General features: G+C 52.3%; 1 protein-coding gene across 6 annotated transcripts in view; it reads left to right on the forward strand.

The window, feature by feature from the left end:
- RAPGEF3 (Rap guanine nucleotide exchange factor 3) overlaps window positions 1-21737 on the forward strand; it is a 93849-nt gene that overhangs the window by 53131 nt on the left and 18981 nt on the right. For all 6 annotated transcript variants that reach the window (XM_037888015.2, XM_037888013.2, XM_043533233.1 and 3 more), the window contains exons 3-10: window positions 15970-16023; window positions 16382-16488; window positions 17296-17417; window positions 18439-18607; window positions 19487-19571; window positions 20222-20282; window positions 20976-21052; window positions 21439-21585. In XM_037888015.2, coding sequence (XP_037743943.1) covers window positions 15970-16023; window positions 16382-16488; window positions 17296-17417; window positions 18439-18607; window positions 19487-19571; window positions 20222-20282; window positions 20976-21052; window positions 21439-21585 — 822 coding nt within the window. The remainder of the gene's footprint in view (window positions 1-15969; window positions 16024-16381; window positions 16489-17295; window positions 17418-18438; window positions 18608-19486; window positions 19572-20221; window positions 20283-20975; window positions 21053-21438; window positions 21586-21737) is intronic.

Here is a 21737-nt window from a genome sequence, read left to right on the forward strand (position 1 = left end):
AGTGGCTAGGCAGCAGTGCCGCAGAAAAGGACCTAGCGGTTACAGTGGACAAGAAGCTGGATATGAGTCAACAGTGTGCCCTTGTTGCCAAGATGGCTAACAGCATTTTGGGCCAGCATATTGAGGGATATGATCATTCCCCTCTATTCGGCATTGGTGAGGTCTGACCTGGAGTACTGTGTCCATTTTTGGGCCCCACAAGAAGGATGTGGAAAAATTGGAGAGCGTCCAGTGGAGGGCAACAAAAATGATTAGGGGGCTGGAGCACATGATTTATGAGGAGAGGCTGAGGGAACTGGGATTATTTAGTCTGCAGAAGAGAAGAATGAGGGGGGATTTGATAGCTGCTTTCAACTACCTGAAAGGGGGTTCCAAAGAGGATGGATCTAGACTGTTTTCAGTGGTAGCAAATGACAGAATGAGGAGTAATGGTCTCAAGTTGCCATGGGGGAGGTTTAGGTTGGATATTAGGAAAAACTTTTTCACTAGGAGGGTGGTGAAGCACTCGAATGCGTTACCTAGGGAGGTGGTGGAATCTCCTTCCTTAGAGGTTTTTAAGGTCAGGCTTGACAAAGCCCTGGCTGGGATGATTTAGTTGGGGATTGGTCCTGCTTTGAGCAGGGGGTTGGACTAGATGACCTCCTGAGGTCCCTTCCAACCCTGACATTCTATGATTCTATGGTGGAGGAAGATGAAGCCCTCCCATCAACACCATCTGCTCAGCCTTGCATTCATCTCCAAGCTGCATGTGTCCCTGCTTGGGCTCTTTCCCTTAACTGGGAGGATGGACGAGAACACAACCTGTGTCCACAATTGCTGCACCATGGAGGAGCCCAGCCAGTCTGTGCCACTGGAAATAAAATACTTGCTCTCTGCACATCCTGCCTGGGCCTTTCTCAGGCTGGACTGGGAGGAGACTTCATCTACTCACACGGGCCTCTGCATGGAAGGATGGTCCAGTGGTCAGGGTACTAACCTTGGGTAAGCCCCTTACTCTATCTGGCCCTCAGTTTCCATCTGTAAAGCTGGGACAATTGCCCTGCCATACACAGAATGCCAGGATAAGAACGGGCAAACTGGATCAGGTCTATGGTCTTCCTAACCCAGTCGCCTGCCTCTGACAGTGGCTGGTGCCGGATGCTTCAGCGGAAGTGAACAGAACAGGGCAATTATTGAGGGATCCATTCCCTGTTGTCCAGTCAGAGGTTTAGGGACACTCAGAGCACAGGGTTGTGTCCCTGCCCATCTTGGCTAATAGCCATTGATGGCCCTATCCTCCATGAACCTATCTCATTCTTTTTTGAACCCAGTTATACTTTTGGCCTTCACTTAGCACAGGGATTGGCAACTTTAAGGTAGTAGAGGGGACAAACTCCACTAAAACCCTTTGGCACGCCCTACGTGGGCAGTGGGCCAGAGTGGGAATGCAGGGGTGGCTGCTCTGCATGAGGAGCCAGGTGAGTCAGACACAGCAGGTGGAGGCTTGGGTGTCAGCGATAAGAGGGGACTGGGGACAGTCAGGGTGTCAGAGATGGGAGGGGGAGAGAGGTGAGTGCTCTGTACAGACAGCGGAGGACAGTTGGGGTATCAGGGATGAGTTAGTATTAATGGGGTATTTTAACTTCCCTGATATCTGTTGGAAGACTATTACAGCAAAGTGTAATATGTTCTGCAAGTTCTTAGCATGTGTACAGGACAACTTTCTAATTCAGAATGTTGAGGCAACAACTAGGGGGTCATCCATTTTGGATCTGGTGTTGACCACTAGGGATGAATTAGTTGAGAACCTGAAGGTGGACAGGAGCTTGAGAGGAAGTGATTGTGATCTGATAGAATTCAAGATCCTAAGGAAAGGAGACATGAAAAAAGCAAAACAAGGACATGACTTCAGAAAGGCAACTTTCAGCCAACCCTGAGAAATAGTAGGCAAGGTCCCATGGAAAGACCAGTAAAGAAAAGGAGTCGAAGGGGGCTGGCAGTTCCTACAAGATGTAAAATAGAGGCTTAGCATCAAGCTGTTCTGACACAGAGGAAAGAGAAGAAGAGCCACAGGAGGCCAGTGTGGCTGCACAAGGATCGTTTTAGCAATCTAAAACCCAAAAGGGATACATATAGGAAATGGAAGGAGGGGTATGTCACCAAGGGAAGTATCCACGGGAACAGCGCAAGGTGTAGGGACAAAATCAGGAAAGCCAAGGCAAAATACGAGTTACAGCTGGAAGGAATGGTAGAGACAACAAGATGGGGTTCTACAAATATGTCAGGCAAAAAAGAAAGATAAAGGCTGTTGTGGGTCCGTTACTCACTGGAGAAGGAGAGCTGGTAACAAGATGATACGAAGGCCGAGCTGCTCATTGCCTATTTTGCTTCAGTCTTCTCACAAAAAATACCATGTGACCTGATGACTAGCAAAGTTACCATAGATGATAAAGAGGAAGGGATGCGGATCAGGATAAGTAAAGAAAACAGAGATCTTCTGACTAATTTGAATGAATTCAAATCAGCGGGGCCAGATGCTATTCAGCCGAGGATACTGAAGGAATTAGCTGAAGAAATCTCAGAGCTACTGCCAATAATATTTGGAAACTCATGGAGGACAGGAAAGGTCCCGGAAGACTGGAAGGGTTAATGGTGTGCCTATCTTTAAAAGGGGGGAAAGTGAGAGGCAGGGAACTTTAGACCAGTCAGCCTGACCTCGATACCTGGGAAGCTACTAGAGCAATGTATAAAACAGGTGGATGGATCTAGACTGTTCTCAGTGGTAGAAGATGACAGAACAAGGAGCAATGGTCTCAAGTTGCAGTGGGGGAGATTTAGGTTGCATATTAGGAAAAACTTTTTCATTAGGAGGGTGGTGAAGCACTCGAATGCGTTACCTAGGGAGGTGGTGGAATCTCCTTGCTTAGAGGTTTTTAAGGTCAGGCTTGACAAAGCCCTGGCTGGGATGATTTAGCTGGGGATTGGTCCTGCTTTGAGGAGGGGGTTGGACTAGATGACCTCCTGAGGTCCCATCCAACCCTGATATTCTTTGAAATATTCTATGAAAACATCCCTTGGCAATGAGTTCCACAGTTTGGAAGTTTTTGGAAAATGTAGGGGACAATTTCCTGGTGCAAGTGCTGGAAGAACCAACTAGGGGCAGAGCTCTTCTTGACCTGCTGCTCACAAATGGGGAAGAATTAGTAGGGGAAGCAAAAGTGGATGGGAACCTGGGAGGCAACCCTGGACTTCAGAAAAGCAGACTTTGACTCCCTCAGGGAACTGATGGGCAAGATCCCCTGGGAGAATAACATGAGGGGGAAAGGAGTCCAGGAGAGCTGGCTGTATTCTAAAGAATCCTTATCGGACAAACCATCCTGATGTGTAGAAAGAATAGTAAATATGGCAGGCGACCAGCTTGGCTTCACAGTGAAATCCTTGCTGATCTTAAATATAAAAAAGAAGCTTACAAGAAGTGGAAGATTAGACAAATGACCAGGGATGAGTATAAAAATATTGCTCGGGCATGCAGGAGGGAAATCAGGAAGGCCAAATCACACCTGGAGTTGCAGCTAGCAAGAGATGTTAAGAGTAACAAGAAGGGTTTCTTCAGGTATGTTAGCAACAAGAAGAAAGTCAAGGAAAGTGTGGGCCCCTTACTGAATGAGGGAGGCAACCTAGTGACAGAGGATGTGGAAAAAGCTAATGTACTCAATGCTTTTTTTGCCTCTGTCTTCACGAACAAGGTCAGCTCCCAGACTACTGCACTGGGCAGCACAGCATGGGGAGGAAGTGACCAGCCCTCTGTGAGGAAAGAAGTGGTTCGGGACTATTTAGAAAAGCTGGACATGCACAAGTCCATGGGGCCAGATGTGTTGCATCCGAGAGTGCCAAAGGAGTTGGCGGATGTGATTGCAGAGCCATTGGCCATTATCTTTGAAAACTCATGGTGATCGGGGGAAGTCCCGGACGACTGGAAAAAAGCTAATGTACTGCCCATCTTTAAAAAAGGGAAGGAGGAGGATCCTGGGAACTACAGGCCAGTCAGCCTCACCTCAGTCCCTGGAAAAATCATGGAGCAGGTCCTCAAGGAATCAATTCTGAAGCACTTAGAGGAGAGGAAAGTGATTAGGAACAGTCAGCATGGATTCACCAAGGGCAAGTCATGCCTGACTAATCTAATTGCCTTCTATGACGAGATAGCTGGTTCTGTGGATGAAGGGAAAGCAGTGGACGTGTTGTTCCTTGACTTTAGCAAAGTTTTTGACACTGTCTCCCACAGTATTCTTTCCAGCAAGTTAAAGAAGTATGGGCTGGATGAATGGACTATAAGGTGGACAGAAAGCTGGCTAGATTGTCGGGCTCAACGGGTAGTGATCAATGGCTCAATGTCTATTTGGCAGCCGGTATCAAGTGGAGTGCCCCAAGGGTTGGTCCTGGGGCTGGTTTTGTTCAATATCTTCATAAATGATCTGGAGGATGGTGTGGATTGCATCCTCAGCAAGTTTGCAGATGACACTAAACTGGGAGGAGAGGTAGATGCGCTGGAGGGTAGGGGTAGGATACAGAGGGACCTAGACAAATTGGAAGGTTGGGCCAAAAGAAATCTGATGAGGTTCAACAAGGACAAGTGCAGAGTCCTGCACTTAGGATGGAAGAATTCAATGCACCGCTACAGACTAGGGACCGAATGGCTCGGCAGCAGTTCTGCAGAAAAGGACCTAGGGGTTACAGTGGACGAGAAGCTGGATATGAGTCAACAGTGTGCCCTTGTTGCCAAGAAGGCCAATGGCATTTTGGGATGTATAAGTAGGGGCATTGCCAGCAGATCGAGGGATGTGATTGTCCCCCTCTATTCGACACCGGTGAGGCCTTATCTGGAGTACTGTGTCCAGTTTTGGGCCCCACACTACAAGAAGGATGTGGAAAAATTGGAAAGAGTCCAGCGGAGGGCAACAAAAATGATTAGGGGACTGGAACACATGACTTATGAGGAGAGGCTGAGGGAACTCGGGATGTTTAGTCTACGGAAGAGAAGAATGAGGGGGGATTTGATAGCTGCTTTCAACTACCTGAAAGGGGGTTCCAAAGAGGATGGCTCTAGACTGTCCTCAGTGGTAGCTGATGACAGAACAAGGAGTAATGGTCTCAAGTTGCAGTGGGGGAGATTTAGGTTGGATATTAGGAAAAACTTTTTCACTAGGAGGGTGGTGAAACACTGGAATGCGTTACCTAGGGAGGTGGTGGAATCTCCTTCCTTAGAGGTTTTTAAGGTCAGGCTTGACAAAGCCCTGGCTGGGATGATTTAGTTGGGGATTGGTCCTGCTTTGAGCAGGGGGTTGGACTAGATGACCTCCTGACCTCTCTTCCAACCCTGATATTCTATGATTCTATGACTGGGTGTTACGTGAAGAAGTAATTCCTTATGTTAGTTTTAAACTTGCTGGCTGTTAATTTCATAGGGTGACCCCTGGTTCTCGTGTTATGTGAAGGGGTAAATAACACTTCCTTATTCACTTTCTCCACACCATTCATGATTTTATAGACCTCTATCATATCCCCCCTTGGTCATCTCTTTTCCAAGCTGAACAGTCCTGGTCTTTTTAATGACTCTTCATATGGAAGCTCTTCCATACCCATAATAATTTTTGTTGCTCTTCTCTGTAACTTTTCCAATTCTAATATGTCTCTTTTGAGATGGGAAGACCAGAACTACATGCTATATTCAAGGTGTGAGTGTATCGTGTATTTATATCGTGGCATTATGACATTTTCTGTTTTATTATCTATCCCTTCTTCTTCGAGTGATGGTACCTATGTGTATTCCATATAGGGGTGTACATGCATGCCATCCACCTGAGTCTAAAAGTTTTTCCAAGTAGTGTCCATTGACCCACCCATGCGCGATATGTCTCCTCATGCTCCTGACTGAGGGTATAAGGGGCAGTGCAGCTTGATACCACTCCAGTTGCTCCTCAACAGAACTACAGTTCCACATAGCTAAGTGTGACTTCAACGTGTACAGTAGGCTGGCAGAGTTTACAGGCAAGCTCCCTGCAGGCGACCATGCCCAGTTCCAGGCCTCAGTGGATGAGAGGAAATTGGTGGTGAAGGTGGCCCTTCAGGCCATGGTGGATGCAGCTGATACTGCATCTCATTCCATAGCCACCAGGCTTGTGATGCACAGGACTCATGGCTTCAGTCTTCCAGTTTCCTGAGGGAGATTCAAAGCACCACCTCCCTTTCGATGAAGACAATCTTTTCGATGACACAGTGGATGAGCCCCTGCACTCCCTGAAGGACTCCACTCTGTGATCCCAAGGAATCTATACCCAGCACCCAGGAGGAAGCACCAGATGCAGCCTACTGCCTATCAGCCCTACTACCAATGGCCACTGAAACTCCCCTGGAAATGACAGAGGTCCCAGAGGCCCTGCTTTCCAGTACCAGCCACCTCCTCAACCCTCTTCCAGCCACAGGCTCAGGGTCACTTTTGACATGGGGGTCGAGACCCACGGGCCACCTTCAATGCCAGCTACCTTGCCAGCTGTCATCTTCAGAAGCCGCCTTGCCCTCTTTGTCCACAATTGGGCCAAGATCACCATAGGCAATTGGGTACTAGAGATCATCCATTACAGGTACACCATAGAATTTCTTTCCTTCCCGCCTCATCATCCTCCTACCCGACCCCCTTTGGAGGATCCCTCTACCAGTTCATTCTTCAGCAGGAAGCCAACTCCCTGCTCCTCAAGGGTGGGGTAAAGGGCATCCCGCTGCAATACCATGGGAGGGGATTCTACTCGCCATATTTCCTGAGCCCAAAAAAGGGCGGAGGACAGAGACCCATCCTGGCAAGCAGTAGGAAGTGTAAACGTGTCACACTTTCAATTGACACAAAGCTAGAAATATTAAAAAAACTTGACAGTGGCGTTAGTCTCAGCAACATAGTGGGAGAATATGATATTGGGAAATCAACTGTCACTGATATTTGGAAAAGCCAGAAAAAATACAGCAATTTGCAAAAGAAGCCAAAGACAGCAGAGCAGTAAGAAGCAGGTGTATTGTACACGAAGCTACTGCTGCTGATTTTGATAAGGCAGTGCGTCTGTGGCTTGCACAAGGGAGATCAGAATGCACTTCTATAAACAGTGTGATGGTTACAGAAAAGGCAGGGTTAGTCTACCGAAAAATGTATCCAGACAAAGGTGAGGACCATTTTAAAGCTAGCACGGGGTGACTCTGTTAGTTCAAAAATTGGCACGGAATACAGGATGCAAGAAGATCCCTGACAGCTGACTTGAATGCCACTTGTGAATTTAAAACCACTTTCAAATCATTTATTGAACAGCACGAACTTACCCAGGACCAAGTGTTTAACTGCAACGAGACAGGCCTGTACTGACCCCTGCTTCCAAATAAGACTCTGGCAGACAGTTCAGAAAAACAGGCGAAGAATTTCAAATCCAGTAAAGATGTGGTCAGGCTGATGGCTACTGCTAACACAAGCGGGGATTTCCATCTCCCATTGACATTCATTCACAACAGTGTGAAACCTGGCTGGCTAAGCTAAGCAGCAGTTCTGCAGAAAAGGACCTGGGGATTACAGTGCACGAGAAGCTGGATATGAGTCAGCAGTGTGCCCTCGTTGCCAAGAAGGCCAATGGCATATTGGGCTGTATTAGTAGGAGCATTGCCAGCAGATCGAGGGAAGTGATTGTTCCCCTCTATTTGGCACTGGTGAGGCCACACCTGGATTATTGCGTCCAGTTTTGGACCCCTCACTACAGAAGGGATGTGGACAAATTGGAGGGAGTCCAGCGGAGGGGCAACAAAAATGCTTAGGGGACTGGGGCACATGACTTACGAGGAGAGGCTGAGGGAACTGGGGTTATTTAGTCTGCAGAAGAGTGAGGGGGGATTGGATAGCAGCCTTCAATTGCCTGAAGGTGGTTCCAAAGAGGATGGAACTAGGCTGTTCTCAGTGGAGGCAGATGACAGAACAAGAAGCAATGGTCTCAAGTTGCAGTGGGGGAGGTCTAGGTTGGATATTAGGAACCACTATTTCACTAGGAGGGTGGTGAAGCACTGGAATGGGTTCCTTAGGAAGGTGGTGAAATCTCCATCCTTAGAGGTTTTTAAGGCCTGGCTTGACAAAGCCTTGGCTGGGATGATTTAGTTGGTGTTGGTCCTGCTTTGAGCAGGGGATTAGACTAGATGACCTCCTGAGGTCTCTTCCAACCCTAATCTTCTACCTCGCTTCTTTGCAAACATCACTAGGTCAGCTCTGCCTGTCCATTACTACAGCCAGTGCACTGCTTGGATGGATCAAGGTCTTTTCTCTGACTGGTTTTTTAAACACTTTGTTCCACTTGTGAAAGACTACCTTATGTCAAAATCTGTACCTGTCCAAGCTGTACTACTGATGGGTAATACTCCATTTCACCCTGCCATTTAAAATCTATTGATGGAAGATGGAAGCATTTGATATTTGTTTTTGCCACCAACTGTCACATGCCTCATTCAGCCAATGAACTGAGGCATTCTGGAAAACATGAAATGTTGATACAAGCAAAACCTTTTATGGCAAGTGTGACTGGGATCAATGCAATTTGAATCTTACAGATTTTTGTAAACAGCTGACAAAACATGCTGTCTACATGTGAGCTGAGTCCTGGAGTGAGACTGGCTCGGAGTCTTTGAGATGCTCATGGAATACACTTTGACAAGGTATTGACAACACTGAGAGATAATTTGGAAAACAGAAATCAGATGGAAATAAATCAATTAATTATTTTTTTCTTAAGAGTGACAGCTTTTGGATATCACCATGGAAGAACAGGAGGAATGGCTAAATGCAGATTAACGTGAGAATGAACCCCGTATTCTCAGCGACCATGAGATAATTGAATTGGTACGAGAAACAGCACAACCAGACAGTGACAAGAAGGAGGGGGAGAACGCCAAGAAGATCCCATACATGCAAGCAGAAGAGTGTTTCGCTACCTGTCTGCAATGGCTTGAACAACAGCCTGACGCCACAGCAATGAACCTAATGATACTTCAAGAGCTACATACCTTGGCAGCAAAAAAGCGTGTTAGCAATCTCAAGCAGAGTACCATTAAAGATTTTTTCAACTCTACTTTGTTTATCCTGTAGTACTTACGCAGGAAAGTTAAGTTTGGATAGGTTTTTTTTTGTTGTCATTATAAAGACTAGGGCTGGTACATTTTGCTGCAGCATTTGTTTTTTCAGTTCTATTTGAATGGACATTTAAATCCATGGGCTTTTGTGTTTTCTTTTCATGGATAACAAACACTAAAAAGAAGCAAGAGAAATAACTTAAAATTGAAATACAGTACTGTGTTAAACATAAACTACTAAAAACAATGGGAAGGCTTTAAAAAAAGATTTGACAGGGTAAGGAAACCGTTTCTGTGCTTGTTTCATTTAAATTAAGATGGTTAAAAGCAGCATTTTTCTTCTGCATAGTAAAGTTTCAAAGCTGTATTAAGTCAATGTTCATTTGTAAACTTTGGAAAGAACAACCATAATGTTTTGTTCAGAGTTACGAACATTTCAGAGTTATGGACAACCTCCATTCCCGAGGTGTTCGTAACTCTGAGGTTCTACTATATTTAGACTTCCAGCATTTGTATACAAGTACTTATAAAATATGTCAATATTTAATTGTCTGCCCTCATGTGATGTAATTGGATGGGACTCTTTTTCGTTTGACTGTTTCTCTTCAGTTTCTGCCTGTACTATATGTATCCTCTCCTCTTTACTAGGATATAGAGTATCCCCTTTAATGTCCACCCCTGCACACCTGTCAGCTTTCCCCCAGCCCTTAGTTTAAAAACTCCTCTAAGACCTTTTTAATTTTCCATGCCAGCAACCTGGTTCTATATAGGCTCCTCCATTCCTAAGAGGTTCCTAATAAACCAAAATCCCTCCTCTGAATGCCATCATCCCATCCATGCATTGTGACCCTGCAGTTCTACCTGTCTTCCTGGCCCTGCGCGTGCAACTGGAAGCATTTTAGAGAATACTATCATGAAGGTCCTAGATTTTGATCTCTTATCTTGCAACCTAAACTTGGCCTCCAAATGCATTAAAGATTGCAAGGTGCTCAGATACCACAACAGTGGGGGCTGGACAGAGAGGTCCTGTGATAAGCAGAAGAGCAGGAGCTGGCATGTACACCATAGCTGATGCTCATGAGAGTGAGGGAAGCTATAGAGCTTGCCTGTTCCTGTGCAGACTCTGTACAGCCGTAGCACTGGGCAGTGGGGTCACAGCTGCACCAGACAGCTCAGAGTGGACTAGCTTGGGGGGGCGGCTCCCAGAACTTGCTGTGCTGTAAGGATGGATCTGCTGCAAGCCCCAGGTTGGGGTTGAACCTTATGGTAAATGTGTACTAACCAGGTAGGGATCTGTGCAGGCAGCCCCAGGCACTAACCCCGTGGCATTAACAGGAGGATGCTGAGTTAATGTTTGCAGAGATCTGTGGCTGCAAAGAACTGTGTCCATTCCTCTGCCCTGCAGCACTTGTGCCTCTTATTCCTGTGCAGGGAGGTGTCAGCTCAGGCCCTACCGTGGTTTGCACCTGCTCTGCCCAGCTGGAGAAGACACTATGTGGTCTCCAACAGGCAAGAGTCAGGCCCTGACCATTGTCACCTGGTCTCTGGAATCCCAGTGCAGGGGCCAGGAATATTCCCACAGACTCACGCTGCAGTGGGGTTGGCTAATCCAGCTGCCTTTGCTTTGCCCAGTTGCTGCCGGCACTGTGTGCTGTTAATACAGGCTCTGCCAGGGAGGAGCAGCAATCACTCTAGGGCTCCAAGTACAAGGGACAAAGTCTTTGCTGGTGTAAATTGGCACAAACAGAATTTGTCCCAGAGAGTTTCCTGCCACTAAAGAGTGAGCTGGTCCCATAGATTTGAGCCTTGCCATCCCCAGCTGGCACTGACAGATGCAGCTCTGCAGAGGGATGTGTTTGTTCCTCCCTGCTAGGCCAGGGTCTAGAGATGCCCTTGTGGCCCTGAGACCGCTCTGGAACCACGTCAGAGCAGCATGCTGGGATCGGGCCTTGTCTGCAGTCTGTTTTAGGGTGAAACTCTGGACTTTACTCCATGAACGGGGGACCTTCACCCGTGCTGCCCAGGATGGCTGGGCAGGACCAGGCTGAGGGGAGGCCTGGGGAGAGACTACTGCGATAGTGTGTGTTTTTTATCCCTTGCCCATCACTGTGGTGTCTGCCTTGCAGGGCTGGGGTCCTGGTGCTGCTGTCCCTTCTGCAGTCCTGGTATTCTGGAGGGAGAGGCTGCCGTGGACCCTCTCCAAGTCCACACAGGGTGTGATGTGCTTACTCTAGGGTGCCGAGGAGCATCCAAGCCTCTGTGGCACCTTGGCTTTCTTCCCCGGGGCACTGGCACCCACCCAACACCACGTCAGTGCAGCTAGTTTTGCTCTTTGATAACAAGCACTGCAGGGTTGGCTCTGCAGATCTGGGTCCCACTTCATTCCCAGTACCTGTCCGGCCTGTCTCCCTGTAGGCACTGGGAGGCTAGCTCAGACTGCGACACCCTGCACTGGGTCTCCATTGCCATGAGCTGAGCACACCAGGCCCTCAGCACTCCTTGCTGCCCTGGCAGCCAGTGCACTTGTGATGTTTGCTGTGTAAACACATTGGTGGCTGGAGGAAACGGGTGCCCTTGCGAGTGACCTTATGCAAGGCTGGGAGGATTTGTGAGACCTCCTCTCAGCAAAAGAATGCTGAGCCAATTCCTTCCTACCCATTCCCTCGAGTGGGGACAAACTGTCCAGCAAAGGGATCCTCCTCTCCATATATTCACATGGAAACAGATGGGGAACACTATCCTTCAGCAGCATGGGGCTTCTATGCCTGGGTCTGGCTGGGCACAGCCCCTCTGGGCCATCCTGGGTGTGGCTGAGCACTGCCCCTCTGGGTCATCGTACTACCCCCAAAGGCCCTTGCCCTGTTGGTTCCTGAAGGTTCCAGCTCCCCAGATACTGTTTATCTGATTGATGTCCTAAGTCCCTCAGCAAACCCTTGTGAGCAGTGCAAACACAGGCCTGGAGGGAGGCTGCACTTCCAAAGCACTTCCGTGAAGCATTAACCCTTCAAATGCTGACACTTTCCAGCGAAACCAGTGCTCAGAACCACAGGATGAGGATGGGGCAATGTTTCCCAGGGTCTGTACAGCACCCAGCACAGCAGAGCATGGATTTCATTGGGCCCTCTAGGCACCACCATAAGACCAATATACCAGATAAGAATTCCCCTGCTTGTGCAGGGTTGTTCCCTACAATCTTGTCCTGCTATGTCTCTGGCTGGCTTTGACCAACGGGGAACAACACTTTCTAGTCCATTCCAGTGACAAATAGACGATAACTCAGCAAATGTTTCCTGAATCTGGGGCCAAGACAATTTAAAGAGCCAGGGAATTCGCTGAGACCAGCGGGCAGGGATGCTGCAGGGCAGGGAGTTGGGGCGGGTGCAGAGCCAGATGACTGCCTGGGATTAGGAGAATTCCCTCTGTGGGAAAGTTACTGCATAGCTGGAGGTTTCCCTCCCTCTGTGGTTCTGATGGTGCTCAGGAGCTCCTGCACTGTGATGAATCTGCTCTGCAGCCCTGCACAGGAGATGGGGCCAGATGATGAGTCTCATGCCGTGGCTAGTGGAGGTGAGTCGAGCCTTGAGAGTCGGCAGGGAGCTGGTTGACCATGGGATTCTGGCTCCTCTCCTGGTTTCCCCCACCCCAACCAAATGCGACTTGAGGCAGGGCTGCTTGGACATTTGCTGTTGAAACGTTTTTCAATGAAAAATTGGTTTTTTCACTGAACAAGAATTTGTGAGGAAAGCATCTGCTATGGGAAAGCTGAGCAGCTGAACCCAAGGCCAGGTGTTGTAGGCAAGGCAGAGGTGCCGTGGTGCACATGGGCATTTCATCCTTCAGGATTATTCAGCGATTTCCAGGTCTGCATACAAACATTGCACAAATACACAGTCTGCAACACCCAATGTGTTGGTTACTGTGGTTATATAATCAACCAGTCAGGGAACAGAAACAATATCATGTGACATAGGGAGGTAATGGGAATACCATAACCAAATAGACAGTTGAAAATGGGCGCTCCATTGGCTAGGGACACAAGTCACATGTTTCTGCTTTCTGATTGGCTGTCTCATGTAATTTACTGGCCTTCTACAAATTGCAAATTTTAAAATCAAATGTGCAATTTCCCTGTACTTTCTGTGAATGAGATTGGCAGAGACCCTGTGGGGTTTTTTGTTTTTTGCCTTCCTCTGCAGTATGGGGTATGGGTCACTTGCACGTTTAAACAAGAGTAAATGGTTGATTCTCTAACTGTAAGTCTTTAAATTGTGATTTGAGGATTTCAGTAACTCAGCCAGAGGCTAGGGGTCTCTTCCAGGAGTGAGTGGGTGAGGTTTTGAGCCCTGCGACGTGCAGGAGGTCAGATTAGACGATCATGATGGTCCCTTCTGTCTATGAGACATCAGCATCCAGCCTGTAGTAGTGTGAGAGAAGCCTACACGCTCAAATGCTCATGGAAAGCGTGTGTGAAAGACCACAAATGTTGGGGAGGCACCACTCAAGTCTGAACCCCAGCAAAAATAAATATATGTGGGAGGTGGGGGACTTGAGGAGAAAGGGTTAGGGAGAGGAACAGCAGGGCTTTGATCGAGGTACACATGCCTCTTGTTCAGGATAAGAGGGCTGGTGCCAGGCTCTGCTTCAATTGCTGCTTGTGCGGCTGGGATCCTTCCAGAGCTGAACGAGCTGGGGCAGGGCCAGGGGGTTGGAAAACAGAGATGCTGAGTATTCCCTCAAGGCCTCATCTCCAGAGAATTGCCTGCCCTTTCCATGCTTAGCCATGGGAGGAAGCTCTCTGATCCGCAATGCTTGCAACTGGTAGGCCAGGCTCAGCTGAGATTCCTTGGCCCCAACAGTACTGTGTATTGCAACCCGGTTTACCTTTCTGGCAGGTTTGGAGGCTGCCAACACTAGGGGGACGGAGCAGCTGGACCACAAGAGAGATTGGTTCTGCCCTGCCTGATCAAAGCCTTGACTTGGTGCCAGTTTGCAGCACCCTGGCTGCAAGGGGTCAATGTACTGCCCCAGCTATTGTTCTGAGCTCTGAGCACTGGGACCTATCACAGATCTTCCTGCTGTTTCTTTTTCTTCCTAGAGATGTATGGGAGGCCGATAAGCCTGGCCAGATCCCTCCCTGCACAGCTGGGACATCTGTGAGCCAGCTGGAAGCTAGGCTTGGACCCAGAGGTCCCTTGGGCCCCTACACTGGCCAGCAGCAGCAATAAACCCACCCAACTCTAACCATGGCCGGAGGAACTTTCTTCCTATTGCCAGACCCATAGGTGTGGGAATTAGAATAATAGAATATCAGGGTTGGAAGGGACCTCAGGAGGTCATCTAGTCCAACCCCCTCCTCAAAGCAGGACCAATCCCCAACTAAATCATCCCAGCCAGGGCTTTGTCAAGCCTGACCTTAGAAACCTCTAAGGAAGGAGATTCCACCACCTCCCTAGGTAACGCATTCCAGTATTTCACCACCCTCCTAGTGAAAAAGTTTTTTCTAATATCCAACCTAAAGCTCCCCCACTGCAACTTGAGACCATTACTCCTTGTTCTGTCATCTGCTACCACTGAGAACAGTCTAGATCCATCCTCTTTGGAACCCCTTTTCAGGTAGTTGAAAGCAGCTATCAAATCCCCCCTCATTCTTCTCTTCCGCAGACTAAACAATCCCAGTTCCCTCAGCCTCTTCTCATAAGTCATGTGTTCCAGTCCCCTAATCATTTTTGTTGCCCTTCGCTGGACTCTTTCCAATTTTTCCACATCCTTCTTGTAGTGCGAGGTGCTGGAGGTGCTGCCGCACCCACTGGCTTGAAATAGTGTCCATTAGATACAGGGTTTCAGTTTGGTTCACTGACTCACAGCACCCCCCACTATACAAATTGTTCCAGCACTCCTGCGGCCAGGCCTCACATACAGGGTCTGGCTAAGCCCTGCTCACAGGTCCCCAGGCAGCTCCCTGAGCTGAGAGCAGAGCCGGGACCTGGTTGGGACTACAGACAGAATCCACCGCTGGCTAATGAGCGAGGCTCTGTCAGAGCTGTGATCATGCGGAGGGCCAGCTCCTACGCTGGGTGGTCTAGGTGGACTGTGTTTGGGGTCAGGAGGTCATGAGTTCTAGTCCTGATTTTCCTCAGGTAAATCACCTAACTATCCTGTGCACCAGTGCTCCAGCCCATGGGGTGTGTAGCCCAGGAAGCAGGTGCTGGCTGGGCAGTGTGATGAGGATGGGCTTGTTACCACCAATTACTTGTATTTAAGTGGGGAAAACCCCCACAAGGGCTGTTTACAAAACTGTTACCAGTAGCAGCACATTAAGCAAAGGGGCAATGATGGTTGGCTGACTAATCTGATACTAGTAACAATGGGCTGGTTCGAAAGGGCCTCATATCCAGCTGCCCATGCTTTGCTCTCATTCCAGTCCATTCCTCTCCAGTCAGAATTTTACACTGAAAAAAACTGCCCAATGCACCCACCACACATGCAGCTGCTGTTGAGGTGGGAAATGGCAGCTGTTTGACAGTGAACAACTGCTAGGGGGCATCCTTGCTTCGCATCTGAGTTGGACTTCTGCAGGCTGGGGGCTTGCAGGCCTGCCTCTCCCCATGTAATCCAGGAGTCATCCCGGAAAGGCCCCTCTCTCCCGCAGGGTAGGACTGAGAGAGCTCTGCTGTCACCACATGATCCCTGCCCTTCACAGTGAGTGGCTGCAGGCTGTGCTGAAACCCCGCTGGCCTCTTTAGCAAAAGGGTTCCCCCTGCCACTGCATGCCTCAAACAGAGGGCGTGGGTGTGGAGGGGCCCCTGTTTGCCACTAACTGAGGAATGCCTCTGTCCTGTTGCTTTCCAGACGCCGCTCCCTGACAGCGAATCAGCCCCAGACTGCGGGCAGAGCCTTACGCAGGTGAGTGGGGTAGTCCCTGCCTCGGGAAGCCACCCCCCATCACTGGAGGGCAATTTGCTCCCCTGAGCAAAGAAAGCAACTTAAAAGGCCGTTGCTGCCTGTTGGTCTCAGAGTGCCCCTCCAATGCGCAGGGCATCCCATGGCATCTCTGGACGCTGGCTGGGTAGCTCAGGGGGCAGGAAGGGGAGAACGAGCTGGGGGATAGTTTTATCTTGCCCGTTTCCCGTCCAAATTGTGAGCAGGAGTGACCCTGCTTAGCATGGGACAGCCAATATGGAGCGAGCCATGCCAAAGGCTGATACAGGGCTAGGGAGGAAGTGCCCAGCTTCCTGACTGCTGATGCTTGTTCGTCCCCCAGGCACCTACAGAGAAGATTTGGAGAGCAGGGAGACTCCTGTACAGCCACCTCGTGAGCTCCCGTCCTGGCCTCATCCGTGATCACAAGTACCACCTCAGGCACCACAGGTGGGACGGCCCCGCTTTGTGGCCATGGCAGTACATACCAATGAGGGAGCCTCACAAGGCAGCTCCTGTGTGCCTGGGTATGGACCCTCCTGGGGGCCAGGCCTGGACAGAGAGGTGGGAAGTCACAGCCCCATCCCCAAAGCCAGAAAGGGAGAGACAAGCATGGACCCCCACAGGCCTGGTGCTTCCTACCCGAGAGAATTTAATGTCGCTAAATGTCAGTCACAAAGCAGGGCAGGTGTCCTCCTCCACACAGCCCTGCCCTCTGACCCACAGCCACTGCAGTACCTACTCTGGGTCTCCCCCTTCGCAGCTTTGCCAGAGCCCCTCGGTCTGACCCTCAGCCCCTACTATCCCTGCCCTGAGTCCCCCTGCTACTCTGCTGGTGCCCCTCAATCCCCACCCACAGCCCTCTGCTATTCCAGTCTTGGGCTCCCCCCCCTCCCAGGCCCCAGCTCTTCTGGTGCCCTTCAGTCCTGACCCTCAGCCCCTGTTACCCCAGTCCTGGGTTTTCCCTCTTCCGCAGCTCTGCTGGTGCCCCTCAGTCCTGACCCCTGCAATCCCTGCCCTGGGTCCCCCTGTCTGCAGCCCTGCTGGTGCCCTTCAACCCCACCCACAGACCCCCTGCTATTCCACTCCAGCACTCTCCCTGCCCCAGCTCTGCTAGTCCCCTCAATCCCCACCCACAGCCCTGATATTCCACACAAACCCTCCTTGCACCTTTTCTCCTGCCCCGCTGTGTCAGCCCTAGATTCCCCAGGTCACTAGTCTTGTCTCACCCATCCATCGCCCTTTCTCTCCCTGCAGGCATTGTTGCTCCGGGAAGGAGCTGGTGGACTGGCTGCTCAGCGCAGGGCTGTCCATCCAAACGCGGGGCCAGGCCATTGGGGTTTGCCAAGTGCTGGTGGATGGAGCAGTCCTGACTCATGGTGAGAATCACAAAGGGTCTGGGTGCTTCCAGGACTCTGGCCACCTCTGCAGTGCCAAGCTGGGAGGAGCAGGCTGGAGAACCTATGGAGTGTGGCAGGGTGAACTGGGCTGGGGGCTGGGCATGTCAGGGCCTGTGTGGGCACAGGGTGGGGCTGGGAACCATGTGGCGTTTGTCAGGTTGTGGTGGGCCAGGACCCAGCAGGGCAGGATAGGCCAGGGTTTGTGTGGGGCCTGGTGGGGCATGCTGGGGGCCGTGTGGTGAGGTAGGCTGGGGGATGCATGGGGCCTGAAGTCACAGGGTGAGGTTGGGAACCATGTGGAGTTGTCTGGGTGTGGTGGGCCAGGATGCAATAGGGAGGGGTGTACCAGGGTCTGCCAGAGTTCTGGTGGGGTGGGGTGGGACTGGGCCACATGGTGTCTGCCAGAGAGGAGGGGCTGGTGGTTGTGCCAGGTGCAGTGGGCCAGAAAGGACCCAGTTGGATGGGGTGGGGTATGTCAGGAGCTGCTAGGGAATGCACAGATCCTGGAGGTGAAGGGTAGTCCAAGGTCTGCCAGGGCCAGGGGCAGGCTGGGGGGCCACATGAGGTCTGGCTGGGCAGGCTGAGGGCCCCGTAGGGCCTGGAAGGGTGGGCTGGGGGCTGGGCCAGGTATGAAGAGTGAGATGTGCCAAGGACTGCCAGGAGCCTGGTGGGGCAGGCTGACGTCACGTGGGGTCTGGTAGGGTGGGCTGGAAAGCACATGGAGTTTGTTAGCATGTGCTGGGCCAGGACCTGCTGAGGTGGGGTCTACCCATGACAAGGAGAGCGAGGGGGGATTGCCTGTGCTCACCCTCTCCCCCATGGCACACGCTGATAGTGCCCACTGTGACCCTGGTGTCTATTCCTACCCCATCTCATGCTGGCCCGGCTCTCTCACGGGCTCACAGCACCTCGTGACCTGGTCCAGGCACTTTGCCAGCCAGGCTCGTGCCACGCACGGTGTCACACACAGGCTGATGCTGCCATGTGGCTCTTTCCCCAGTGAAGCAGGAGTGGCATTTCCAGGACAAGGATGCCCAATTTTACCGCTTTGCCGAGGGGGAGCTGAGTCTGGAGCCTGGCACCTGGGACACTGAGGAGCTACTGGAGGCATTGGCCTTTCTGGCCCAGCTGGGCCCTGATGCACTGCTCACCATGGCCCTGCGCAAGCCGTGAGTATGCCACATGTGCCACCATGGCTGGGGAAGGGCTGGGCTGCCCACCAAGAGACCCGCCCCTGTGCCATGCCCCCCCATGCCTGGGCTGCCCACCAAGAGACCCGCCCCTGTGCCATGCCCTCCCCCACGCCTGGGCTGCCCACCAAGAGACCCGCCCTCCCCACGGCTGGGCTGCCCACCAAGAGACCCGCCCCTGTGCCATGCCCCCCCATGCCTGGGCTGCCCACCAAGAGACCCGCCCCTGTGCCATGCCCTCCCCCACGCCTGGGCTGCCCACCAAGAGACCCGCCCTCCCCACGGCTGGGCTGCCCACCGAGAGCAGCTGTGCTCAGTGGGCCTGAGACCCTGGGGAGGGTGTAGAGAGCGCTGAGTGGGCCATCTCCCCACATTACCACAAGGGCTCTGTGGTCTGCCTGGATCCTGGAATTGTCCTGCCAGGCTGGGGTACATGTGGGTGGTCAGTGCCCTCAGCTCCAGATCCTAGACAAACAGACCCCCCCCCCAGACAGCACCTCAGGAAGGGGGCTGTGAGACCCACCCTGCTGCCTGGCCAGAGGCTGCCCTCTGCATGGGACCATGCGCAGCTCAGGGGGTTGCCTTCATGTGGGGTCATGCCAGGGCCGGGGGAAGCTGCCCCGTGTGAGGCCAGGCCTGAGTTGGGGGGGGCTGCCCTCATGGGGGTTTTGCCCAGCTCAGAGGGCTGCCCTCATGTGGGGTCATGCCTGGGCCAGGGGCCAGCTGTGAGTTGGGGGGGGCTGCCCTCGTGGGGGTTTACCCAGCTCAGGGGGCTGCCCTCTGTGTGGGGCCATGCCTGGCATGGGGATCTATGCCCCAGGCAGGGCCAGTGCCAGGGTAACAGCTCTCTCTCCCCAGCCCTGCACAGCGCACAGAGGACGAGCTGGAGCTCATCTTTGAGGAGCTGCTGCACATCAAAGCTGTGGCCCATCTTTCCCACTCGGTGAGTGCCAGCTCTCCCTCTCCCCACCAGCCCCGCTTCCCGCCGCCTGCCAGCCCCCATTCTCCTTCCCCCACCATCCCCCACTCCCCTCCCCGGTCAACCCCTGCTACGACCCCCGTCAGCCCTTCTCCCCACCAGCCCCACTGACCTCCGCCTGCCAGCCCCCATTCCCCTTCCCCCACCAGCCCCCACTCCCCTCCCTCCAGTCAACCCCTGCTCCCCGCCTGCAAGTCCCCGGTCCCCTCTCCCTCCGCCTGCCAGCCCCCATTTCTCTTCCCCCACCAGCTCCCACTCCCCTCCCCCTCACCACCCCTGCTGCCTTCCACTCCACCTCTACCCCCACTGCTTCTACCCAGTCCCAGCCTTGTTCCAGCCATGGGGCACCCTCTGCCGAGCACCTCTTGCCCTCTGAGTATCCTAGACTGTCCATCCTGACACCCCAGCTCTCTCTGATCTCTTGGCCCCATTGGAGTTCCCCTATCCAACACCCCAGACATCTCACTGGACTCCACTGGGCCCCCGCTGTTGCTCCTGCCCTGGTCTGCCAGTCAAGCCCAGTCCAGCAGCGCACCCTCCCTCCCACTGACCCCCTGCCCCAATAGGCTCATGACCTGTGCCAGGGTAGCGCTAAGGGGTGTCTCTCACTGCAGGTGAAGCGGGAGCTGGCCTCTGTGCTACTGTTTGAGTCACACCCCAAAGCGGGCACCGTGTGTGAGTATCACAGCCTGCCCCAGCCAGTGACTCTGTGAGCGTGCTCCTACCAGCCTGGGTCCAGACGGGGGTGTCCTGTGCTCTGCTAGTCTGGTTCCTGGGGCACCATCGTACCCAGCCTGGTGCCTGGTGTCCTCTGACCAGGAAGTTACACCTTGGAGATGCAGGAGCAACCCAGTGCAGCACCAGGCACTGCCCCGTGGTGTGCCATTGCCTGGCACCACACAGCAGACTGACCAGCACCAGAGAGGGCAGTGACCTCCCCTGGCACTCACTGCAGGGCTCCGATCCCAGGGACCCTTGTGCCACCAGACCCTGCAGGAAGGGAAGGCAGGAGCCCCAGGGCTGTTTGCTGGGGTGTAGAACCTGAGCCTTGTGCTCGCTGAGTTCCTGGGCGGTCAGCGTGGGAATGGCTGGAAATGGTGGCATTCAGAGTTTGGCACATCCCAATCCTGCTGTGCTGCCCCGCAGGTCCTCACAGCTTAGGGGACAGAGCTGGCCAAAGCACCAGCCCTGAGAGTGCTTGTCCCATGCTCCCCAGATCTCCGAGCTCCCCAGGGCAGGGCAGGGCTGGGCAGCTCCCCTGGAACGCTCAGCCTCTGTGAGGCTGGGATGTGCGGTCCAGACCCTTGACAAGGGCTGCCCCGTCTGCAGTCTCTTGGGCTTCCTGGACAAACCACATCTTCTTTGCAGTGTTCAGCCAAGGAGACAAAGGCACCTCGTGGTACATCATCTGGAAGGGCTCAGTGAATGTGGTCACTCATGGCAAGGTATGTGCTTCCCTGCCCTCTACGCTGCCCTGCCCCTACAATCCCACTGGACCCCACTGCTGGGATGGAATCAGGACCTCCTGACTTCTCCCCCTGCAGGCCCACTGGGCCTCGGGTGACCAGATAGTGAGGGTGAAAAATCGGGATGGGGGGAGGGTATAGTTGCCTATGTAAGACAAAGCCCTTAATATTGGGATATCTGGTCACCTTAGCTGTGCTCCACTGCTGGGATGGAACCTGGACCTCCAGGCTCTGCCCCTTGAGAGCAACCAGTGGAGGTGGGGGTTGAAGGGCCTGTGCCCCCTGGGCCAGCACGGTGCTCCCTCTAGATTCCAGGGGGTGATGGTGTGGGAGTCTCTGGTTTCTCACCCAGCTGCCACCCCCAGGGCCTGGTGACCACCCTGCATGAGGGTGATGACTTTGGACAGCTGGCACTGGTGAACGATGCCCCCCGAGCCGCCACCATCATCCTGCGGGAGGACAACTGCCATTTCCTGCGTGTGGACAAGCGAGACTTCAACCGCATCCTCAAGGTGGGCCCAGACCCTGAGCCATGGGGCCCAGTCACCAAAGTTCCCTCTAATTTTTGACAGGCCATGTGCGCAAAAAAATTTCTTCTGTGCAAATTGTTGTGCTTCTGTGCAAATGTTTGTGTGCGCAGTGTTTCACTGTGTGCGCGGGGTTT

This window comes from Chelonia mydas, chromosome 20 (assembly GCF_015237465.2).
Source record: "Chelonia mydas isolate rCheMyd1 chromosome 20, rCheMyd1.pri.v2, whole genome shotgun sequence".
In the NCBI taxonomy this organism is placed as follows: domain Eukaryota; kingdom Metazoa; phylum Chordata; order Testudines; family Cheloniidae; genus Chelonia; species Chelonia mydas.